General features: G+C 44.8%; 1 protein-coding gene across 1 annotated transcript in view; it reads left to right on the top strand.

Moving 5' to 3' along the window:
- The first annotated feature begins 8699 nt into the window (after positions 1 to 8699).
- LIMS1 (LIM zinc finger domain containing 1) overlaps positions 8700 to 22800 on the top strand; it is a 112246-nt gene continuing 98145 nt past the window's right edge. The window contains exon 1 of the mRNA XM_040336467.1: positions 8700 to 8898. Coding sequence (XP_040192401.1) covers positions 8870 to 8898 — 29 coding nt within the window. The 5' untranslated portion in view covers positions 8700 to 8869. The remainder of the gene's footprint in view (positions 8899 to 22800) is intronic.

Below are 22800 nucleotides of genomic sequence, written 5' to 3' on the forward strand. Positions count from 1 at the left end.
AAAACAAAACAAAAACAAATCAGTGACCAATATAGCCACCTTTCTTTGCAAGGACACTCAAAAGCCTGCCATCCATGGATTCTGTCAGTGTTTTGATCTGTTCACCATCAACATTGCGTGCAGCAGCAACCACAGCCTCCCAGACACTGTTCAGAGAGGTGTACTGTTTTCCCTCCTTGTAAATCTCACATTTGATGATGGACCACAGGTTCTCAATGGGGTTCAGATCAGGTGAACAAGGAGGCCATGTCATTAGTTTTTCTTCTTTTATACCCTTTCTTGCCAGCCACGCTGTGGAGTACTTGGACGCGTGTGATGGAGCATTGTCCTGCATGAAAATCATGTTTTTCTTGAAGGATGCAGACTTCTTCCTGTACCACTGCTTGAAGAAGGTGTCTTCCAGAAACTGGCAGTAGGACTGGGAGTTGAGCTTGACTCCATCCTCAACCCGAAAAGGCCCCACAAGCTCATCTTTGATGATACCAGCGCAAACCAGTACTCCACCTCCACCTTGCTGGCGTCTGAGTCGGACTGGAGCTCTCTGCCCTTTACCAATCCAGCCACGGCTCTTCCATCTGGCCCATCAAGACTCACTCTCATTTCATCAGTCCATAAAACCTTAGAAAAATCAGTCTTGAGATATTTCTTGGCCCAGTCTTGACGTTTCAGCTTGTGTGTCGTGTTCAGTGGTCGTCGTCTTTCAGCCTTTCTTACCTTGGCCATGTCTCTGAGTATTGCACACCTTGTGCTTTTGGGCACTCCAGTGATGTTGCAGCTCTGAAATATGGCCAAACTGGTGGCAAGTGGCATCTTGGCAGCTGCACGCTTGACTTTTCTCAGTTCATGGGCAGTTATTTTGCGCCTTGGTTTTTCCACACGCTTCTTGCGACCCTGTTGACTATTTTGAATGAAACGCTTGATTGTTCGATGATCACGCTTCAGAAGCTTTGCAATTTTAAGAGTGCTGCATCCCTCTGCAAGATATCTCACTATTTTTGACTTTTCTGAGCCTGTCAAGTCCTTCTTTTGACCCATTTTGCCAAAGGAAAGGAAGTTGACTAATAATTATGCACACCTGATATAGGGTGTTGATGTCATTAGACCACACACCTTCTCATTACAGAGATGCACATCACCTAATATGCTTAATTGGTAGTAGGCTTTCGAGCCTATACAGCTTGGAGTAAGACAACATGCATAAAGAGGATGATGTGGTCAAAATACTCATTTGCCTAATAATTCTGCACTCCCTGTAAGAATAGGATACATGAATAGAATACATACAATGAATACAATGCTGGCTAAAGTCTTATGGGCGTGTCTGGGCAGGGAATGCATGTATGCCTTGTAGCAGGCAAAGCCGTATTGCTTTTAAAACATGGACGCCCTCCGACTCCAAAAACGCTCACAAGCTCCCATATTATCACTGATAGAATCCTTATTTTGCACCATTCCATAGATTAACGCATATTTAGATTATACCATTATTGTAGGTGGCATGGAGGCTATCTACAGGCGTAGGCTACGAATCCCAAACCATGTTGATCAGACACAGCAGAGACAAGAGCGCACATCCGCCTATAACCACTAATGTCCTTGCGGAGTGAGCATATCCCCTCCTCAACGATCGTCCGCGCTAATGCACAGAGGGCCCCTCGCTGACGGACATATGCCCACGCCGCAAACATCACACTCCAACCTCAAGACATTTTCTACTACCAGACAAGATTCAACCAGTCTCAGACTGCCCTAGGTTGCGGAAGTACTAAACACTGGGTGACACTATGACAATACATATTAAATACATCTTGAAATTTCCACAACACTGGATCCCTCTATTTCACAGTCCCTATGCACGCTCTGTGATCCCTCCGGCAACAGCAGACTCTGGCCTGACCTATATTCTTGGCTTTCTATTCCTTTTCCTCCTCTCTTTTGCACAGTTCTTTCGGGGATACTCATGGCAGGGAAGAACGAGTGGACAGACACAGCAGCAGTACATGTGGGCTGCCGTGCTGGGAGAAAGTCATCCAGCTCCCAGGACAAAGATGCCAAACGAAGCCAAACGGATTCCCCCATAACTTACCGCCCTTAACTGTATGTTACCGGCGTCGGGGGAATCCATGCCACTGCCGCCCCTTGGCGCCCTGCCGCCCCAAGGCCTGGTCTCAGTGGCCTTGTGGGAAATCCGGGCCTGCACCCAGGGCAGCCAACGTTTCTGCCCACACCTTGTCCTGGTGGCCAGCTATCTAAAAGTCTGAACCATGTGTCCACCACTGACAGTGTGTAGGGCACGGTACCCAAACTTTCCATGGGCTGACACACACACAGCTAGGCCACACCTACACACTTCAGGACATCAAGCGTATTCTCCACCCAAACCCATTCATTTTATGTGCATCGATGTAGGTCCTAGACCTCCTCATTATATCCCCCTGGTCACATTTTAATCCCTTCACGCCCAGAGTACTCTTACATAGACCTAAATTTTCCATGGTCCACATAGAAGCTTAAAGCGGAGTTCCAGCCTTTTACTGTTTATTAAAAGTCAGCTGCTACAAAACAGACACTTACCTGCTCCACGGTCCAGCGACACGGCCGTCTGGAGCTCCACTCCTCTCCGCCAGCGCCTCCATTCACTGTGTGGTCACCCGGCCGTGACAGCTTTTGGCTTCACAGCCGGGCACTCACTGTGCATGCGCGCGTCGCGGCTGCGCTCTAGGAGTGGACAGGCGATCTCTTGGGACCTGTCACGTGTCCCAGGAGATCGCCTAGAGGAAGGGGCCATTTAAGGCAAGAGGAGGAGTCGCCTAGGCGGTCCCTGGGTGGAAGTAGGAAGTGGGACAGGAAGTCCCACTCCTACCGGAGCCCCCCCCCCCCAAAAAAAAAATGACATGCCAAACGTGGCATGTAATGGGTGAGGAGTGCTTAAAGTCCAACCTACCACCCAGAACCCATGTGACACGGGGGCCCGGGCCACCTGATGCATGAAGGGGTTTTCTCTCACCACCAGGGGGGCTGCGTTTCCTCTATCACCACCCATTCCAGAGACAACCCAGGTTTGCACCAGTAAATCGCATACCTTTTCACCGTAGGCAATGGCATTAGTTGTACTTAATATATCACTCTCAGTAGAATATCACACAGAGGCTTCTTATTGCAAAAGCAACTTCTTTACTTGGCAGCAATGTGATGGACTTGTCCAAATATTGGTAATATGAATAGTTCAAACATTCATATCACAAACTATGCTGACAAGTGGGAGAGCATTGTGTTGCTGACATCTTTAAAGCTGTATTAAACCCAAAACCAAAAATTTTTATATTTTGCAACTTACCAATCATTAGTTGTGGTGGCTGCATTCGTTTTCTTTTTTAAGCTACCGCTAACACTTTTTAAGAAGTTACAGCAACAGTTTTTCTTATCCTTTTGGTATAAAAGTTTCACATATACCAAACCGAACCCTCTAAATGGGACTTAAAAGGGCATAGAAGTATACACCTATATAAAATTTATAACAAACTTTATTTGTACATAATAAAAAAGTATTATGATTAAAAAAGTGCGCCAATGTGGTTAAATGACATGTTCAACCTGGTTACACAAGAAAACTACACAAATCTATCAACAATTGTGTCATGAAGACAAAAATACCCAACCTTTTTCAAAGTGTATTCATTTTTGTTTACTTCCCCAGGGGTATGTGGTTAACATACACTATATTACCAAAAGTATTGGGACACCTGCCTTTACACGCACATGAACTTTTAATGGCCTACCCTTTGCTGTTATAACAGCTTCAGCTCCTCTGGGAAGTCTGTCCACAAGGTTTATGAGTGTGCCTATGGGAATGTTTTTCCATTCTTCCAGAAGTCCTGACTCGCAGTCTCCACTTTAATTCATCCCAAAGGTATTCTATCGGGTTGAGGTCAGGACTCTGTGAAGGCCAGTCAAGTTCCTCCACCCCAAACTCACTCATCCATGTCTTTAGGGACCTTGCTTTGTGCACGGGTCCAAATCATTTGGTGAAGGGGGGATTATGGTGTGGGGTTGCTTTTCAGGGGTTGGGCTTTGCCCCTTAGTTCCAGTGAAAGGAACTTTTAAGGTATCAGCAAACCAAGACATTTTGGACAATTTCATTCTCCCAACTTTGTGGGAACAGTTTGGAGATGGTCCCTTTTCTGTTCCAACATGACTACGCACCAGTGCGCAAACAAGGTCCATGAAGAGATGTGGATGAGCAAGTTTGGGGTAGAGGAACTTGACTGGCCTGCACTGCACAGAGTCCTGACTTCAACCCGATAGAACACCTTTGGATGAATTGGAGCAGAGACTGCGAGCCAGGCCTTCTCGTCCACATCAGTGCCTGACCTCACAAATTCACTTCTGAAAGAATGGTCAAACATTCCCATAGACACACTCCTAAACCTTGTAGACAGCCTTCCCAGAAGAGTTGAATCTCTTATAGCTGCAAACTATGTAGTACAAGGGCCTGCCTGATTGCATACAAATTAAAAGTGTTTAGGTTTGCTTCCCCTCTGTACCCGATATTAGGCAATCCCGCCTTCCCTCCAGGATTAGACCAATCAGAATATCAGACACTCACAGCAGCTGGCAGGGATCGGGCCCTACACCTCTTGATGGACAACCACTGGTCCTCAGTGCTCTCCCTGACTGACGATAGTGGTCCATTCCGACTTCCCTTTTGGAAAGCAATACGACTCCATCATTTCCTCCATTCGATCCCCAACCCGTCACAACGCAATCGCGACCTGACGACTTTGAAAGACTACTGTAGGGATGAGGGGGTTCTACCCAACGTATTATCTAAAACCTACAATCTGCTCAACTCACCTACAGAACAACCTGATCTGCAATTTCTCCAAAAATGGGGGACCGATTTACAACGGTCGTTTACCAGCAACCAAAAACAATCGATTATGAGATTCTCCTTAAAAACCTCTATTTGCACGAAGATTCAGGAACTTAATTATAAGATCCTGACAAGATGGTACTACACACCCAGCCGGCTACATAAGTTCTTCCCGGCCACTACAGACAAATGCTGGAGATGTCAGACAGAAGTAGGGACGCTCCTCCATCTTTTCTGGTCCTGCCCTCGGCTGCAGCACTCCTGGACGATAGTCCTCACGGTTACTCAAAAATTCACGGACTACACAATAAGTGATGATCCAGCCTTCATCCTGCTCCATGCCATGGCAATTCCCGACACGGAGCTACAAAAAGTCAATCGTGAGACACCTACTGAATGCAGCCAAGGCTTGCATCCCACTTTTGTGGAAGAAAAATTACCCCCCGACTGCGGGCATGTGGCTGCGGAGAGTGGAGGAGATCAGGAGGATTTAGGGCCAGATTCACAAAAGGGATACGACGGCGTTTCTCCTGATACGCCGTCGTATCCCTGTTTCTATCTATGCGACTGATTCATAGAATCAGTTACGCATAGATATCCCTAAGATCCGACAGGTGTAATAGTTTTACACTGTCGGATCTTAGGATGCAGTACCGCGGCCGCCGCTGGGGGGAGTTTGCCTCGTAAACCAGCGTCGGGTATGCAAATTAGGAGTTACGGCGGATCCCCGACGGATTTTCGCGTTCGCTACATCGCCGCTAGTCTAGTTTCCCGTCGCAAAGTTACTCGTCGTTTTAGGTGCCCTAACTTTAGTCAGCAATCGTATTGCTGTCTAAAGTATGGCTGTCGTTCCTGCGTCGAAATTTAAAATTTAACGTTGTTTGCGTAACACGTCCGGGAATATGGAAGTACGCTACGCGCGTCGCCGTTCGAAATAATTACGTCACGGTGCGCAAAGCACGGCGTGAGTTAGGAAACGGAGCATGCGCAGTAGGTCCGGCGCGGGAGAGCGCGCCTAATTTAAATGGCACACGCCCATTTGAATTGGCCCGCCTTGCGCCGGAGGCCGCGGGCGTAGTTTTCATCGCAAGTGCTTTGTGAATGCACCCATCAGATTTAGCCCCCCAATAGTAGACGGTCTCTACCGCTGCAGACTGTACCATCATTACTATTACTATTACTATACTATTGTTGTTACTGTGTCATTTATGCACCTGGGATCACCAGTTACTATACCTGGACCTGCAATGTATTTTCTCTGTGTTGTCTTGTATTTCTGTTCTTTTTTTTTTTGAAGAAAAACTATAAAATTTATATATAAAAAAAAAAAAAGGTGTTTAGGTTTGACCCCATATTATATGGTTTTAGTCAGTGGCGGTGGCGGTGCGTCCATAAAGGCCGCCCCCTCTCTCCTGCACCTGTCTATCATCACTATAGATAGATCCATGCATTGCATGAATCTATCTATGGTTGCCGCTGCTGCCTCCTATTCAGTTGTCTGGCCCTTTGTCGGGCACTGGGCATCTGAATTACAGCAGCGTTTTTTTTTTTTAAGCTCTTGGTTAGAGCCGTGGGCAATTGATGGGGCACACTGGTGGCAATTGATGGGCACACTGGTGGCAATTGATGGAGTACACTGGTGGCAATTGATGGGGCACACTGGCAGCAATTGATGGGCTTACTGGCAACAATTGATGGTTACAGTAGCTGCGTTTGATGGCACAGTGGCGGCAATTGATGGGTACAGTGGCTGCATTTGATGGGCACAGTGGCTGCGCTTGATCGGCACAGTGGCTGCAATTGAAGTTTTTTTTTCAGTCTATTTGCACCCCCCCCCAAAATCTAAAGGAAAGTTGTACAAGAAAATTGTATAATGTATGACCAACCTTATCCACTAGTTCTAGCCCCTGTGTGGGCGATCTAGGTGCCTTTGACCAGAGCCGGTACAAGGGGGGGCGGAAGGGGCGGATGCCCTGGGTGGTATAATTTATTGGGGGTGGGGGGTGCAGTGAAGTATCCTTCTAAAACAGCAGTTAGTAAATGGCAGCCCGTGGTCCACGTGCAGACCGAGCGATGCTTTTGCCCGGACCGCCAGCCCACCAGTGTAGTAGCAGTCACTGGCTTACTGGGACTGCGGGTTTCCCAGCAACCAGTGACGTTGCGTTTGTGCGCCCCGCCTCCTGACTGTGGCTCTCACTCCAAGTCTTCTTTCACAAGAGCGCCTGGCCGGCTGAGACGTCACGTGCATGCTCCGCCCTGCCCCCTGCTACTCGCGGCTTCCAGTTTTCTGTCACAAGAGTGCCCGGCCCGGTGTGACATCATATGTGCGCTCCGTCCCATCCCCCTGCTACTCGCGGTTTACCGGCTCCCTGCTCCTGGTTTCTGTCCTGACTCTCACTTGCGAGATATATCTTGCAGCTTTCCACCCCACTGCAGTTTGTGCAGACTACTCCTGAGCTCAAGGTATGTGGGGTACATGTTTCCTAAGCTGCACACTGATGGGCATAATTTGTTAAGGGGCACTCTGATGGCCATATTTTGTTAAGGGGCACACTGATGGGCATAATTTGTTGTGCCCACCAGAGTGCCCCTTAACATAAAATGTGCCCATCAGAGTGTACCTTAACATAAAATGTGCCCATCAGCATGCTACTTATTTGCTCTGATGGGCATATTTTATTTTAAGAGCAACATTAATGAGCACATTTTATGCTAAGGGACACACAGGTGTAGATTCAGGTAGGGTCGCGCAATGATACGGCGGCGCAGCGTATCGTATTTACGCTACGCCGCCGTAACTTCGAGGAGCAAGTGCAGTATTCACAAAGCACTTGCTCCGTAAGTTGCGGCGGCGTAGCGTAAATGGGGCCGGCGTAAGCGCGCGTAATTCAAATGTGGAAGGGGGGCGTGTTTTATGTAAATATATGATGACCTGACGTGATTGACGTTTTGTACGGACGGCGCCTCCTTAACATTGGCTGCGCCTCCTAATAGCAGGAACAACCTTACGCCGAAAAAGCCTAACGTAAACGACGTAAATAAATTGCGCCGGGCGTACGTACGTTTGTGAATCGGCGTATCTAGGTAATTAGCATATTCTACGCCGACAACAACGGAAGCGCCCCTAGCGGCCAACGTTATATTGCACTCAATTCTACGCCGCCGCAATCAAGTTACGTCGGTGGAGGAAGCCTATTTTGTAAGCGTATCTGCCTTTGAGAATCGGCGTAACGATACGCGGGCGCGGATTTCAAATTACGCCGGCCTATCTGGAGATACGCCGCCGTAAAAGGTACGTGAATCTACCCCACGGATTGATTCTTTTATAAAAACGGGGAGGGGAGCAGTTGGCAATCTTCGCCCTGGGCACCAAATGGCCTTGTCCCAGCACTGCCTTTGACATTGTATGTGTAACACTATTTCTGCAATAAAAACGTATTGAACCAGAAAGGTTTAGCACTGGAAAACACTTTTTTAGAAAGATTTCTAAAACTGTGCAGAGCAGCCCAAAATGAGGGACAAATGAGAAAAGAGGGACTTTGTTCCAAATCATGGACAGTCCCTCGGAATCAGGGGCAACCTCTTCCCTTCCCTCCAGCTGGTCTCCTAGGGGGCCCCAGCATATAGCGGGTTACACATGAGCTCACAGCACGGAAATGTGCTAGTAATGACATCACTCCTGAAGGCAAGGAATAAGCTGAGTGACAGCCTAGTGGGCGTGGATCTCCAGATTCCCGGATGTAAGGGACTGGCTTAGAGCAACCTGGGGCGTTCTCTACATCCTTCCTCCTCCTGTCACTATGGCAACCCCTCCTCCGCCGGTGATTGGCAGACTATGGTGGGCGGAGATGAGTCAGTGGCGGGCGTGGGACAGTGTGGAGTAGGAGGAGTTTTGCGCGCTCCCGGGGTTCAGCCCATCCCGCTCTCCCAGGCTTTCTGTCTGTGAAGTGCCGCTGAGGAGATTCACCCCATCCCGGAGCCCCCCGAGCGGCCCTAATGTTGGGAGTCGTGGGAATGACGAACAGGTAAGAGTGGCCGGCCTTCTCCGGTCACACGGAGGGACTAGGGCGGCGGTGTGCTCCGTGTAGACTTTGTGCCGTGTACTGTATGAGTGGCTTCCCGGGGGTGGAGGGGGACTCGGTGTGAGTCACATGTGTACACCCAGCAAGGACTGTGAATGGGGTGATTCATGAGGGGCCATGCCATGGAATGTGTCTGTGTGGGGCTCTGGGAGCTAGGACATCTGTCACATAGCCTTGTACTGTGTGTGGGACTGGGAACTGCCCTTCTCCTCATAGATCTGCCAATACAGCCCTTCTATCTGGCCTATCAATGCAACTTTCTATTCCCCTCGGTGCATACCATTCACCCTGTTCTTCTTTTATGTATAAAGTTATGGGCTGCATACCATCTGTGTAAAGCGTAGTCGCCGGAGGAATAAGTAGCCCCTTCCTGCCCAGCCCTGGCGCCCCTTTACCAGGGTCTCTAGGAGCATTGCCCAATCACATGACCGTTATTAGGCCGGGGTCACACTGGTGTGCTGCGGTTTCTGTGCATTTTTTTTTTATCTGCGGTCCCATTTTTTTATGCCCCGTTTTCTGACAGCGCACCAAAGAATCGCATACAATTTGCACAGGAATGTGGTGCGATTCTTGTTAAAATCACATGTGATTCTTCAGCAGTGTGGTTTGAGCCATTATTCTGTATGTGACAAAATTCCTTTTTTTTTTTGCTGCACCATAATCAGATCACATGGGTGTATACACCCATGTGATCTGATTTTGCAAATCGCACTGCGCTTTGTAAACTGATTTTTGGGGCGTGGTTAACCTAACGTGCAGAATACGCAGCTCACCAGTGTGAACCGGTGTTCTGTCGAAATGGTGCATCTTGCCAGATATTCGGATAATGCCTCAGACGATCTGCACGGGATGTAATGTCACTCTAGTTGATGTGTTGATCAGCTGGCGTGATGTCAACACTGCGCATGCGCAGATCGTCAGAGGCTTTATCCAACAATCTGCAGAGGGAGAATCAAATTGTCTCCCCCCTCTTCTCTGCCCCCCCCTCTTCTCTGTCCCCCCCCTCTTCTCTGTCCCCCCCCCTCTTCTCTGTCCCCCCCCCTCTTCTCTGTCCCCCCATATTCTCTGTCCTCCCCATCTTCTCTGTCCTCCCCCCCCCCCCCCATCTTCTCTGTCCTCCCTCCCACCCCCTCTTCTCTGTCCTCCCCCCCCCCCCCTCTTCTCTGTCCTCCCCCCCCCCCCCTCTTCTCTGTCCTCCCCCCCCCTCTTCTCTGTCCTCCCCTCCCTCCTCTCTGTCCTCCCCTCCCTCCCTCCTCTCTGTCCTCCCCCCCCCCTCTTCTCTGTCCCCCCCCCCTCTTCTCTGTCCTCCCCCCTCTGTGAGACTTAAACAATGTCATAGGCGGAAGTCTAATGTTGCAGGGCGGGTTTGGGGGCAGATTTTGGCGTGTTGCAAGTCTTGCGCATGTGCAGAGATGGCAAGGCAGAATCTGACAATCGGATTCTCCCTCTGCGATTTTCCCGATCATCAGATAACGCCTCGACGATTTGCGAATGCGCAGTGTTGACGTCACACCAGCTGATTAACATATCCCCTGGAGTGATGTACGCAGATTGTCGTAGGCGTTATCCAATAAGCTGAACTATTCGAAAGAACACCAGCCATTTTGATTGTAAACAATCATCTTGTAAATATCGAAATTACAGGTAAAACATTTGTGTCTACATTTTAAAAAAAAAAAAAATTCTAATTACTTTTTTTTTTTTTTTTTATCACATTCTCTCTGGTCTCACTTGGGGGAGGAGAAGCAGCAGCACACGGAGCTTTCCAGAGAATGGCTGTGCAGGAGGGGCATGTCAGGACAAGTGTGATTATTGGAGGAGAGCAGGTTGCCTTCTCAGTACAGCTAGAAAATTGAACACAATGTACTCTCCTGCTTAGTGTGGTCAGTTTTTAAAGCAGTAGTAGACGCTGTCACCGCTGAAGGCGGGCGGGAGCTGCCGTTCACAGCATGGGAGTTTACTCTTACTTTAATAGTTAAGCAGAGGGACTGACAGGAACAGAAAGATTCACATAAAGGAAGCCATTAAAAAAGAACAGGATACTTTTCTCATACAAGGTACAACAGGCACATATCAGGAATATGAAGTGTTGGGGTAACAAACACTTTAAGGGCCATTCAGATTGGCTGAGAAATGAGTCCATGCACACAGCTGTGTGGTTAGATTTGTACCCTGTACAGGTCAATGTCAGGCTCTGTTGCTGTTCGCATGTAACCATTCAAACTAGTGCTAACATGCAAATGGGGCTTCTGATCCAGTTTGGATCCCAGTCCGGCTTTTCTGTTTGAGCACAGATAATCATCCAGTTTGTATGCGTCCATAGCACTCAGAATGCTGCTACATCCAGGTGCAGTGCTTAGCTGTATCTGAACACTACAGTCTAGCCCAGGGATCCTCAAACTACGGCCCTCCAGCTGTTGTAGAACTACACATCCCGTGAGGCATTGTAACACACTGACATTCACAGACATGAATAGGCATGAAGGGAATTGTAGTTCCTGAACAACTGGATGGCCGTAGTTTGAAGTCCCATGGTCCAGCCGATCGTCCAAATGGGCCCTTCGCTTTTCTTCATAGACTTTCATTGTTCTATGTTTGCTGTGGCCACCAGCTTCACTTTGTTCCATTTTTCTTAAAACCCATATAACAGTTTAACCACTTAAGGACCGCCTCCTGCACATATACGTCGGAAGAATGGCACGGCTGGGCACAAGCACGTACAGGTACGTCTTCTTTAAGTGCCCAGCCATGGGTCACACCTACAGCCACACCCCCTACAGTTAGAAACACAGATGAGGTCATACATAACCCCATTAGCGCCCCCTTCTGGTTAACTCCCAAACTGCAATTGTCATTTTCACAATAATCAAATGAATTTTAAATGCATTTTTTGCTGTGAAAATGACAATGGCCCCAAAAATGTGTCAAAATTGTCCAAAGTGTCCGCCATAATGTCGCAGTCACGAAAAAAATCGCTGATCGTCGCCATTAGTAGTAAAAAAAAAAAATTAATAAAAATGCAAAAAACTATCCCCTATTTTGTTTACAGCCATGTCAGAGCTAGTACAAAAAAAGTAAACTGCTTTGGCCGCTGCACAGAGCTGAGTACCTATGTGATTGAGCCTTAAATCTGCTAAATGTATTCCAGGTGCATCAAAATAAACAGGTCTGTAAAGTCTTATCCTGCGTACACACCATCATTTTTCGGGATGAAAAAAAAAACGTGGTTTTAAAAAAAAAATGTAATTTAAAATTATTGTGTGTGTGTGTGTGTGTGTGTGCTTCACATACTTTTTCGGCTTCTGAAAAACGACAATTTTTTTTTTTTGAACATGCTGCATTTTTTAACAATGTTTTAAACTATGTCGTTTTTTGGGTTGTAAAAAATGATCGTGTGTGGGCTAAAACAACGTTAAAAACCCGCGCATGCTCAGAAGCAAGTTATGAGACGGGAGCGCTCGTTTTGGTAAAACTACCGTTCATAATGGAGTAAGCACATTCATCACGCTGTAACAGACAGAAAAGCGTGAATCGTCTTTTACTAACACGGAATTGGCTAAAGCAGCCCCAAGGGTGGCGTCATCTGCATGGAACTTCCCCTTTTTAGTGCCGTCGTACGTGTTGTACGTCACCACACTTTGCTAGAGCATTTTAAAAAAAAATGATGAAGTTGGAAAAACTTTTTTTTTTTTTTTTCTACATGCCGAAAAATGATCGTGTGTTTGCAGCATTATCGTTTGTTTTGCAAACAGCTATAGACTAAGTAGAACAGCCTTTATCCTGCCACATGCTGCTATATATGAGGAGGCGCTGATCTCTTTGCAGAGGTCCAAATGCCTCCTGCTGTTTTGTAGCCATAGCTTTTCATTGAGGCTGGGTTCACACTATACTACAGAACTTTCATCCTACTTTGCTCTGCGACATTGATCCTACATTGGTCCTACATCCATCCAACTTTCATGAACAGGATACTACTTTGATTCGACTTTGTGATAGTCTGACTTGTTCTTTGACCAATCAAAACAATCCCAGAGTGAGATAAATTCCTTTTACTGCTGCTGTAATCACAATGTTGGATGTCAAAAGTCGGATGGTAAGAACAAGGCTTCTACTTTGATCCGACTTCAATGATATTCAATGGGCTGAAGTAGGATCAATGTAGGACCAAAGTAGTACAGGGAGCATTTTCAAAGTCAGACCGACTTGTGTCGGCTGTCATAGGGAAACATTGATTTTCATGCGACATGAGCTCCCAATGTCGGAGCGTATGTCGGACAAGTGTGAACCCAGCCTTAGTGGGATGTATGAACTTTGCTGATTGCAAGGCCTGACTCAGCAGGGAGCCTTTTGGATGTTTGTCCACTCCTCCACAGAGAGCAAAGGTCCAGCTTTGTAGCATACTTGCAATGGGGACATGCCTTGCTTCTCAGGATGTGGCTACTTTAAGGCCCCTTTCACATGTGTGGACCGTATGTCCGCATTTTCATCCATCCGTTGCGGATGAAAACGGGACATACATTGGTCCCTATGTGATTGCGGGTGTCAGCGGATGAGCATCCGCTGACACCCGTAATCGCCCGCCTCCGCAATGATCCGATTTTTCTTCCGTCAATCGGATCGGGTGAACACGGACACACGGTCAGTGTTCATCCGATTCCCCCCCATAGGGGAGAGCGGAGAAAAGACAGGGCAGTCCCTGCACAGTGTGCGGGGACCGCCCTGTCAGCCGACGGCTCAGTGGGGATTTTACGGAGGATCCCCGCTGAGCTGACGGACACACGGAGGCGGCTCATTACTGATCCGCCCCGTGTAAAAGGGCCCTAACACTGTCTTGACACACCTGGAATTTATTTAGTACAGCCCCCAATTAAAAAAACAAAAAAGGTGGAAACGCTGTGTAAAATCGACATAAAAACAGAAATAAATGATTTGCAAATCTCTTAAACCCATATGGTGTAGCATCCCCTCTTCTTTAAACACTGTAAACATCTGGGACCTAAGGAGACTAGTTTCTGGAGTTTTGGGGGAGGAATGTTGCCTGATGTAGGACTCTAAACTGCTTAACATTCCTGGGTCTTCTTTGCTGTATTTTTCTTTTCAAGATGCACCAAATATTTTCTGTTGGTGAAAGGTCTGGGCTGCAGGCAGGCACGTTAAGCACCTGGACACTTATACTTTGTTGTCTGGATGGGAGCATATGCTGATCCAAAACCTGGATATATCCGTCGGCACTGATGGTGAGTTTGCAGATGTGCAAGATGCCCAATGCATAGTCACTAATGCACCTCTATACTATCGGAAATGCAGGTTTTGAACTGAACACCGATAAGCCGAAAGGTCCTTCTCCTTTTAGTCCAGGGGGGAAGTGGTACCCATGGTTCTTAAAGAATGTAGCATTTAGATTTTTCTGACCACAGAACAGTTTTCCACTTTGCAACAGACCATTTTGGTCCAGAGAAGACAGCGATGTTTCTGGATCATGATCAGATATGGTTTCTTCTTTGCTTGATAGAACTTTACCTTGCATTTTTGGATGGCATGGCAAACTGCATTCACAGACATATTTTTGGAAGTATTCCTGAGCCCTGAGCCCATGCAGTGATGTCAATCACAAAATCATGTCTGTTTTTAACGCAGTGCCATCTGTGAGGTCAAAGATCACAGGCATCCAATATTGCGTTTTGACCTTGTTCCTTGCACAGGTTTCTCCATGTTCTCTGAATCATTTAATAATATTATGTACTGTATATGATGATATTTTTTTAAAATTTTACAATGAGGGGAAAAAAGTATTTGATCCCCTGCTGATTTTGTACATTTGTCCACTGACATAGAAATGATCAGTCTATAATTTTAATGGTAGGTTAATTTTAACAGTGAGAGACAAAATAATCCAGAAAACGCATTTCAAAAAAGTTTTATACATTTTGATTTGCATTTTAATGAGTGAAATAATTATTTGATCCCCTATCAATCAGAAAGATTTCTGGCTCCCAAGTGTCTTCTATACAGGTAACGAGCTGAGATTAGGAGCACTCCCTTTAGGCCCTCATTCACATTGGAGCGATTTGACAGGTCAAATCGCATGGCAAATCGCAGCCTATTGCCGGCAATGGAACCATTCTACTTGGTTCCACACTGTTTTGCAAAAGTAGTTTCTGCACTGCTTTTGCAGATTTCGGGTGCAACTTCAATATTCAATATCAAATTTTAAGTTGGGCTTTAAATCTGCCCAGATGTGCTTTTCTTTTTTTTTTTTATATTATTATAGATGAAGTCAGTTTTGATGTAAATTCCCTGTAATAAAAAAAAGTAATATTGTCTGATGGGCATAAGACTTTCCAGATGGAAAAATATATAAATCTACCCAGTTTAGTCTGACTGAATTTTGTCCATACAAGGTATAGGCAAATGTCCCAAACAGGAAGATTCAATGAATGTGTGGAATGTCTGATTCCTTTTCTTTGTTGTGCAATGTGTGTCCTATCACCCACAGGAATTGAGAAGAGTAATTGCAGTACCATATGGCTGATATGGCAAATGTCTTCAAACAGCAGGGTTGTGCTGTGTTATATACTAACCTCTTCAGTGACCTCTGAGTAGTCTGACCAACTGGTGTTCTTGGGAAGTGCAGTAGGATGCCTGCAAAAATGACTATTTAGTATACTTCCGGACTGTAAGGTCTCATTCACACGGTGCATACATAATCATACAGCCATGCACATTGTGTTTACCCGTGTGGGAATAATACAGAGGTGTTTATGCATCTCTGTGCTGGCAATCTCATTGCTGTCAGTTTCATAATTGTCAATTCTGTACGCCCCCTGTGAACGAGGCATAAAACCTTTTAATTAGTTTCTATAACTACTTGGTGTATTTTGTGTGCATTTTATTAAATTTCTAGTGTGGCTTTAGGCAGATTGTTCAAGCGGTTGCAAACTCTTGGAGAAGGGGGGGTCCTTTTTCATGGCAAGATCATAATGTGCTAGTATGCCACACTATGAAAGACTTGCATTGAAACAAAGCCCTCCAGTGGCACGCTGTCACCGCTGACGGGGCTTCCTCTACATCTTGTCTTCATTTCAGGTTTGCGGGCTGTGGCCACTTAAATGGCCGAGCCGCAATGACATCACTTCCATGGAAGTGTGTTGAAGTGTATGCAGTTTCCTCAGCGCACATGTGCCGGTGATATCACCGGATGCTGCTTGCTAGAATATCTCCTAATCGATACACATTTACGAGATATTTATTTTAGCTTACCTGTATTTGAAAGTTTACTACCACTTTAATTCTGTCTCTCTTTAAAGAGGAACTGCAGCCTGCTCACATAATTTGTAATAAAAACACGTTTGCCATTCTGAAGCTTCCCTCCAACTACTTTGCATATTTTATATATACTGTGATTCTGTAGTTGCCAAATATGCTGCAGAAATCTCCCTCCACTGAGTCTGGCTGCAGCCATTTTAACTGTGGGCGGCTGAAGCTGATGCCTGTTCACTTCCTGGATTTACACAGCAGCGTACTTTCAGCTCTGCAGCTCTCATTGGCCCTCATGACTCCCCCCCCATTCCTTCCTGGCAAACGCTAAATTGAAATTTGCATGATGAGACAATAAACAGGAAGTTAACTGTATAAGGTATTTACTGGCAGAAAAAAAAAAAAGTTTTACTATCCAAAGTTAAAACAACAAGATGGAAAAAATGACTGAAGTTTCCCTTTTAAACTATATGTGCAGCCAAAATATTTCTTAGTTTTTAATTTTTTTCTAGAAGGGGGGAAGTTAGAACCCCTGATTGGTTTTTACTGCTTTCTATGAGATTTTCAGGACAGGAAGTGAGGGACAATGTTTGCCCCGGATAGAAAGATGGGGGAAATTTCCAGCTGCAACATAGAGAGCAATAAGAATGTTAATGCAAGTGTGTTTAGTAGAGTAGGGGAAGGAACTGGGCCCCTGTCAGATGTCCCATATTTTCCCTCACCAAAGCAGGCAATACACTATACATTCTGCTAGTAAATCTAAAGGAGATTGTACAAACTATGTAGTGTAAGAGCCTATGCGATTGGATATAAGTTGTGTTGGTGTGTCCTCCTATTACATAAATTTGGTAAATGTTAATGAGATTGTTCATTCAAATTGTTGCCTGTATGGCATCCCCAATGATGAATCTTTCTAACACAGACTGTAGTAAGAATCCCAAGCCTTGTTTTGGTGCACCAGTCAATTCTAGTGATCTGAGAACCCCTGATTAAGATTTAGGTGAGCATTCACACCCATTGCAGACTCCTTGCTTTCTCTGACGTTGCAATCTTGATGTAAAAATAAAATCAGCAATATGAAGTTTGGATTTCCACCCTACCTCCAAATTTTGAGGCTGAATTGGCATTTTAGTGCATTCCTGAATGCATGATACGTAAAGTTGTGTTTTTAGAAAGCTCAGTTTACGTATTACTCTTTGTTTTGGATCCCGGAGTTCAGCTTTAGGCTCCATGCACACTGAAGCTATAAAAAAAACGCCAGTAGCTTTGCAGGGAGCCTTTCAGCGTTTTTTAGCGTTTTTGCAATAGCTTTAATCAGCGTTTTTCAGTGTAGCTTTTTATTCAGTTTTTTTTTCCAATTGATAAAAAAACCGCTAAACGCTGCCGCCGGCGTTTTTCAGCGTTTTGCTTTTTTAGCGGTTTTTTTCCACCGAAAAACAGCACTTTGAACGCAAATTTCGGACGTTCAGAAAAAAACAAACTCCAAAGAACGCCCAGGTGTGCATGGGTACATAGACTAACATAGAGTTCAGTTTATGGGCTTTAAAATAAAAAAAAAAAGCCAAAACGCCAATAAACTGCAGTTTATCAACTTCGCGACCAGGCACATAAAGAGGACGTACAGGTACGTGCTTGTGCCCAGCCGTGCCATTCTGCCGATGTATATGTGCAGGAGGAGGCCCTTAAGTGGTTAAATGAGAATTTTTTTTCCTTTAGTGACACTTTAATATGTGATTATTTCCAAGAGTACTATTAGTTGCCTAGAGACAAACGTTTGCTCTGATTGAAGCCAGGACCAACCTGTCTGATAAGGAAAGTGCCTGAGTCCTATTCGTTTCCTGGTGTGTCAATTTTCACTTGAGTCAATGAGCCAAGTCAAGAATTTTCAACACTGAGGCAAAGTGGCAAAGGAAAATGTGTAAAAGGAAAAACCTATATTTTTTGTGACCAAATTAAATATAGAAAATATGTTCTGTATCCCATAACATTCCTTTTTTAAGTGGGAGTAAACCAAAACGTTTTTTACCTATAGGTATGCCTTACTATAGGTACAGTAAATCTCTTCCAAACGTGCACCGTTTAGGAGATTTGTACTTGTGAAGTCACATACTGTGCCGTTCCTTCAGACCCCTGTGCCGAGAACAAAGTAAATTGCGTCTCATTCAATCAAAGCACCAGAGCTCGCCAATCCAGAAGAAATACCGGATGAAGATAGGAAGCCCTGTTGGCAGTGACAATACGCTGCTGGAGGAAATTGTTTTAAGCTAAGTTTGTGATGCATACTAGCACATTATAACTTTGCCCTCCAGGTTTGAAAAAAAATATGGTTTACTACCTTTTTAAAGCGTATTATAATTACAAGAACAACATTGGTAAATATTGTAGCTTACCTTTTAGACAGGTGGTGGCTGCATTAGGGTTCTTATTTCACCGGATGATCCTGCCTTTGGGTGACAGCACTCACTGACTGTACTGTATCTATGGAGGAGCAGCTAACGGGCAGTACAGACAAAACTCTTCAATTGTATATTTAAAAGACCAAGAGGGAGTACCGTATATACTCGAGTTTAAGCAGAGGCACCTAATTTTACAAAAAAAAAACAACCTGCGGAAACGTATTGACTCGGGTATAAGCCTAGGGTGGTAAATGCAGAAGCTACTGTAAGTGGAAACGAGGGTCAGCTGTGTCCGTCTGCAGCCTCACTGCACCTAGCTGTGTCCATCTGATCTCCCGTGTACCTCCATGCTGCTGCAGTCGTCGGCGGCCATCCACTGTAACAAAGCCCTTCCTCATCCGTGGTAGACGGAACACTAAACACTGATTCCAGCATTGTATAGGGGGCGGTGGCGATAGGGAGGGGACGAGCAGACAAGTCAGGACACTCTCTACTTTGCAGATAAAGGAGCTGTGTGTTAGTGGGCATCCTGACACTCCTGCTCGCCCCCTCCCCCCTCAAGAGGCTTTCTTCACAGGAAGAAAGCCTTGCATTACTGTGTGGAGATACAGACAGAAGAACAGGAAGTGAGCATTTCTCATAAGAAATTGGGACATTTAAAAGCAAAATGGAAGGATGAGGCAAGTGAAGGAGGACTGCACTAAGGTAAAGGAAGCTATTTAGGGGAAATTCTCTTTTTTTTTTTTTTCTTTACAACCCCTTTAATCTAGGCTTACCTGTTGTTCTAAGTGGTTTGTAAGGGTTTATAACCACTTTAAGACTGCATGAACAGCAGGATTCGCGTATAAGCCGATGAGGGGCTTTTTCAGCATCAAAAAAATGTGCTGAAAAACTCTGCTTATACTCGAGTATATACAGTAAATTGTCATATTCCTAAATCTGCTCAGGTTCTGAAAGTGGAACTACACTGTATCTGAGCATAACAAACCAAAAAACTATTTTAATTCATTTTTAATGTTTTGAAACAAAATGCCCCATCCATCTGTCTCCATGCTTTATTTTGCATAGAAACACTTTGAAAAATCTCTGCTAACCTTTCTGCCCATGGCCATCTTGAGTAAGAGCAAATGATTCATGTAGCATTTACTTTTTGGAATTCATCTGCCCTTGGTTCATGCATGCAGGCAGTAGGGTGTGCTTAGCTGAGAGCCTCTCCTAAAGGCACTTGGGATGTATGATGACATTTGCCTAGGCCTGGAATTCGGGAAGTAACTGAAGATAGAGATATATATATATATATATATATATATATATATATATATATATATATATATATATATATATATATATATATATATATATATATATATATATATATATATATATATATATATATATATATATATAAAAATAGTGTCTTTCTTCATTGGTCACTGCTTTTTCTTTTATGTTTTCTGACTCTGGTATTTTATTTTTCGGTCTGGAAAACTCTGATCATAAGATTATGATTCTTTATATTAAACTCGCATCTAGTGGCCAAGTAATTGTGCTAGAGCAAGCTGTTCTGAGATTGCTTTCCAGACAGCTCATTAAGTAACATATTATGGTATTTACAGCAGATGTGTTGTAGGGAGTGTTTTGCTGACTTTGTTCCAATGTTGTAATTAGTTGGCTTGTGTTTCTCTTAGTGCATTTATATTTTCAACAGTGTAGTAGCCTCGCTCAAATCAAGGGTCTACAAACTGTTCAGTACAAGGGCCACATTGTATATTTTACAAAAACTGGTGGGCTGAACAAAATTTTTTTTCTAAACGTATAATGTTTAAATAATTTCACTTAAGCATAATATAATTAAAGGTTTAACCACTTGAGCCCCGGACCATTTGGCTGGCCAAAGACCAGGCCACTTTTGTGCGATTTGGCACCCAAACAAAATTGACGGCCCCTTTTTTTTTTTTTTTTTTCCACAGAGAGCTTTCTTTTGGTGGTATTTGATCACCTCTGCATTTTTTGCGCTATAAACAAAAATAGAGCGTATATTTTGAAAAAATTCAATATTTTTTACTTTTTGCTATAATAACCCCCAAAATAATATAAAAAAAAGTTTTTCCCTCAGTTTAGGCCAATACGTATTCTACATATTTTTGGTAAAAAAAAAAACTGCAATAAGCGTTTATTGTTTGGTTTGTTATAGCGTCTACAAAATAGGGGATAGATTTATGGCATTTTTATTAGTAATGGTGGCCATCTGCATGGGTTTATTAATAATTTATTTTTTATAAAAAATATGTTTTATTTTTTATCATGACTGCGACATTATGACGGACACTTTTGACACTATTTTAAGACTATTGTCATTTATACAGCGATCAGTACTATAAAAATGCAGTGATTACTGTGTAAATTACACTGGCAGGGAAGGGTTTAAACACTAGGGGGACGATTAGGGGTTAAGTGCGTCCTAGGGAGTGATTCTAACTGTAGGGGGGGATTGTCTCACTAGAACATGAGAGATCACTGCTCAGTAGTAGGGCTGGGGAAAAAATTCATTTGAATCGCGTTGCAAGGGCAAATTGATTCAGATTTTGACCAAATCTATTTTTTTAGATAGGACGGGCGCTCCGCGGACTAGGCCGAAGCCGCGGCCTCACCTTAAATATCCTGCTCGCAACGATCCTGGGAAAAGGCAGCAAGGCCGGATGCCGCTCGTGGCCTTTTCCCAGGATCGCTGCGAGCAGGATATTTTAGGCGAGGCTTCGGCCTAGTCCGCGGCCTTTTCCCAGGATCGCCGCGGCCTCGTCTAGGACCAGCGTGGTGTCCATCCAAAAAAACTTGATTTAAATTGTGAATCGAGGTGTGTGTGTGTGTGTGTGTGTGTGTGTGTGTTTTTTTTTTTTAGGGGGGGGGGGGGGGCAAAATCACCCAGCTCTACTCAGTAGATCCCTGTCATGTTGCTAGGCAGAACAGGGGAATGCCTTTGTTTACATAGGCATCGCTCTGTGACACGATCGCGGGTCTCCTGCGGGAACGCTCACTGAGCACACGGCGGCGTGCGCACACTATGACGCGATTTAAAGGGGGCGTACAGATACGCCCATTTGCCCAGCCGTGCCATTGTGCCAACGTATATCTTCATTAATTAGTTGGTAAGGGATTAAAGGCAGACACCATGTACAGAATAAAAATCATTTATTACACATGAAATTTGATCACACAAACATGTAATGATCAGTTAAAAACATAGCAAGCGTTCTATCATAAATACTGTCCGATTATTGAAATATCTCCGATATCCGACACGTTTCTGGTTCAAGCCCTTCATTAGGGGTATTGGATAGAAGTATATGTAATCATAAATTTATCTAATAAAGTAGAAGCCAAAAAAGAAATATCATAGCAATATGATATGGCAGCCATAAAAGGGGGAAAAAAAGACAAAGTTGAAAATGGGAATCCAACCAAAAGGTAAGTTGGCGAGACACTGCCGAAGATGCATCGTCTATTGCTATGATATTTTTTTTTTTTTTTTTGTTTCTACTTTTCTTTCTTAGACAAATTTATGATTGCAGCCGATCGTGTACCTGTGTGTGTGAAACTGACATAGAAGGGAGAGAAGCTGTCAAAATTGAGCATTGATGTCAGGGTGGGCGGGACCTAGCAGCTATCAAACACCAGCCAATGATTGGGCTTCTTATGAAAGGGGGCGGGGCCACATACACATATCAGCCCGCCCAGATCCCATCCCATTGGCTGGTATTTGATTGCTGTGTCCCACCCAGCCGGGTCCCGCCCACCACCGACATCAATGCTCAATTTTGACAGCTCTTCTCTCTCCTCTCTGTTACATGTCAGTTTCACACACTCAGCGGCTCTGGCAAGCATCAAGCTCCACGCTGAGTGTGGAAAAGAGAGAAGGAACACTTGTGGGTGCGGTCGGTGTTAGATCATCGGCCTAATTTGGAGAATAAGTTTTGATTTATCAAAAATGGCCAAATATCGGTCGGTCTCTAGTTTTGTGAGACAGAATATCTGCATCTCCTCAGGTTCTCCTCATTCCATTCACAGAAGTGTGGGGCTCACAGGGGGGGGGGGGGCTGAGCAGAGTGAAATGCTAGTGCACGTGCCAGCCACTCCTATATAGCCACAAAGGCAATGATTTATGGAACTTGTAGTTTACTGAGCTATTAAGAAA

Source organism: Rana temporaria, chromosome 2 (assembly GCF_905171775.1).
Source record: "Rana temporaria chromosome 2, aRanTem1.1, whole genome shotgun sequence".
Classification (NCBI taxonomy): domain Eukaryota; kingdom Metazoa; phylum Chordata; class Amphibia; order Anura; family Ranidae; genus Rana; species Rana temporaria.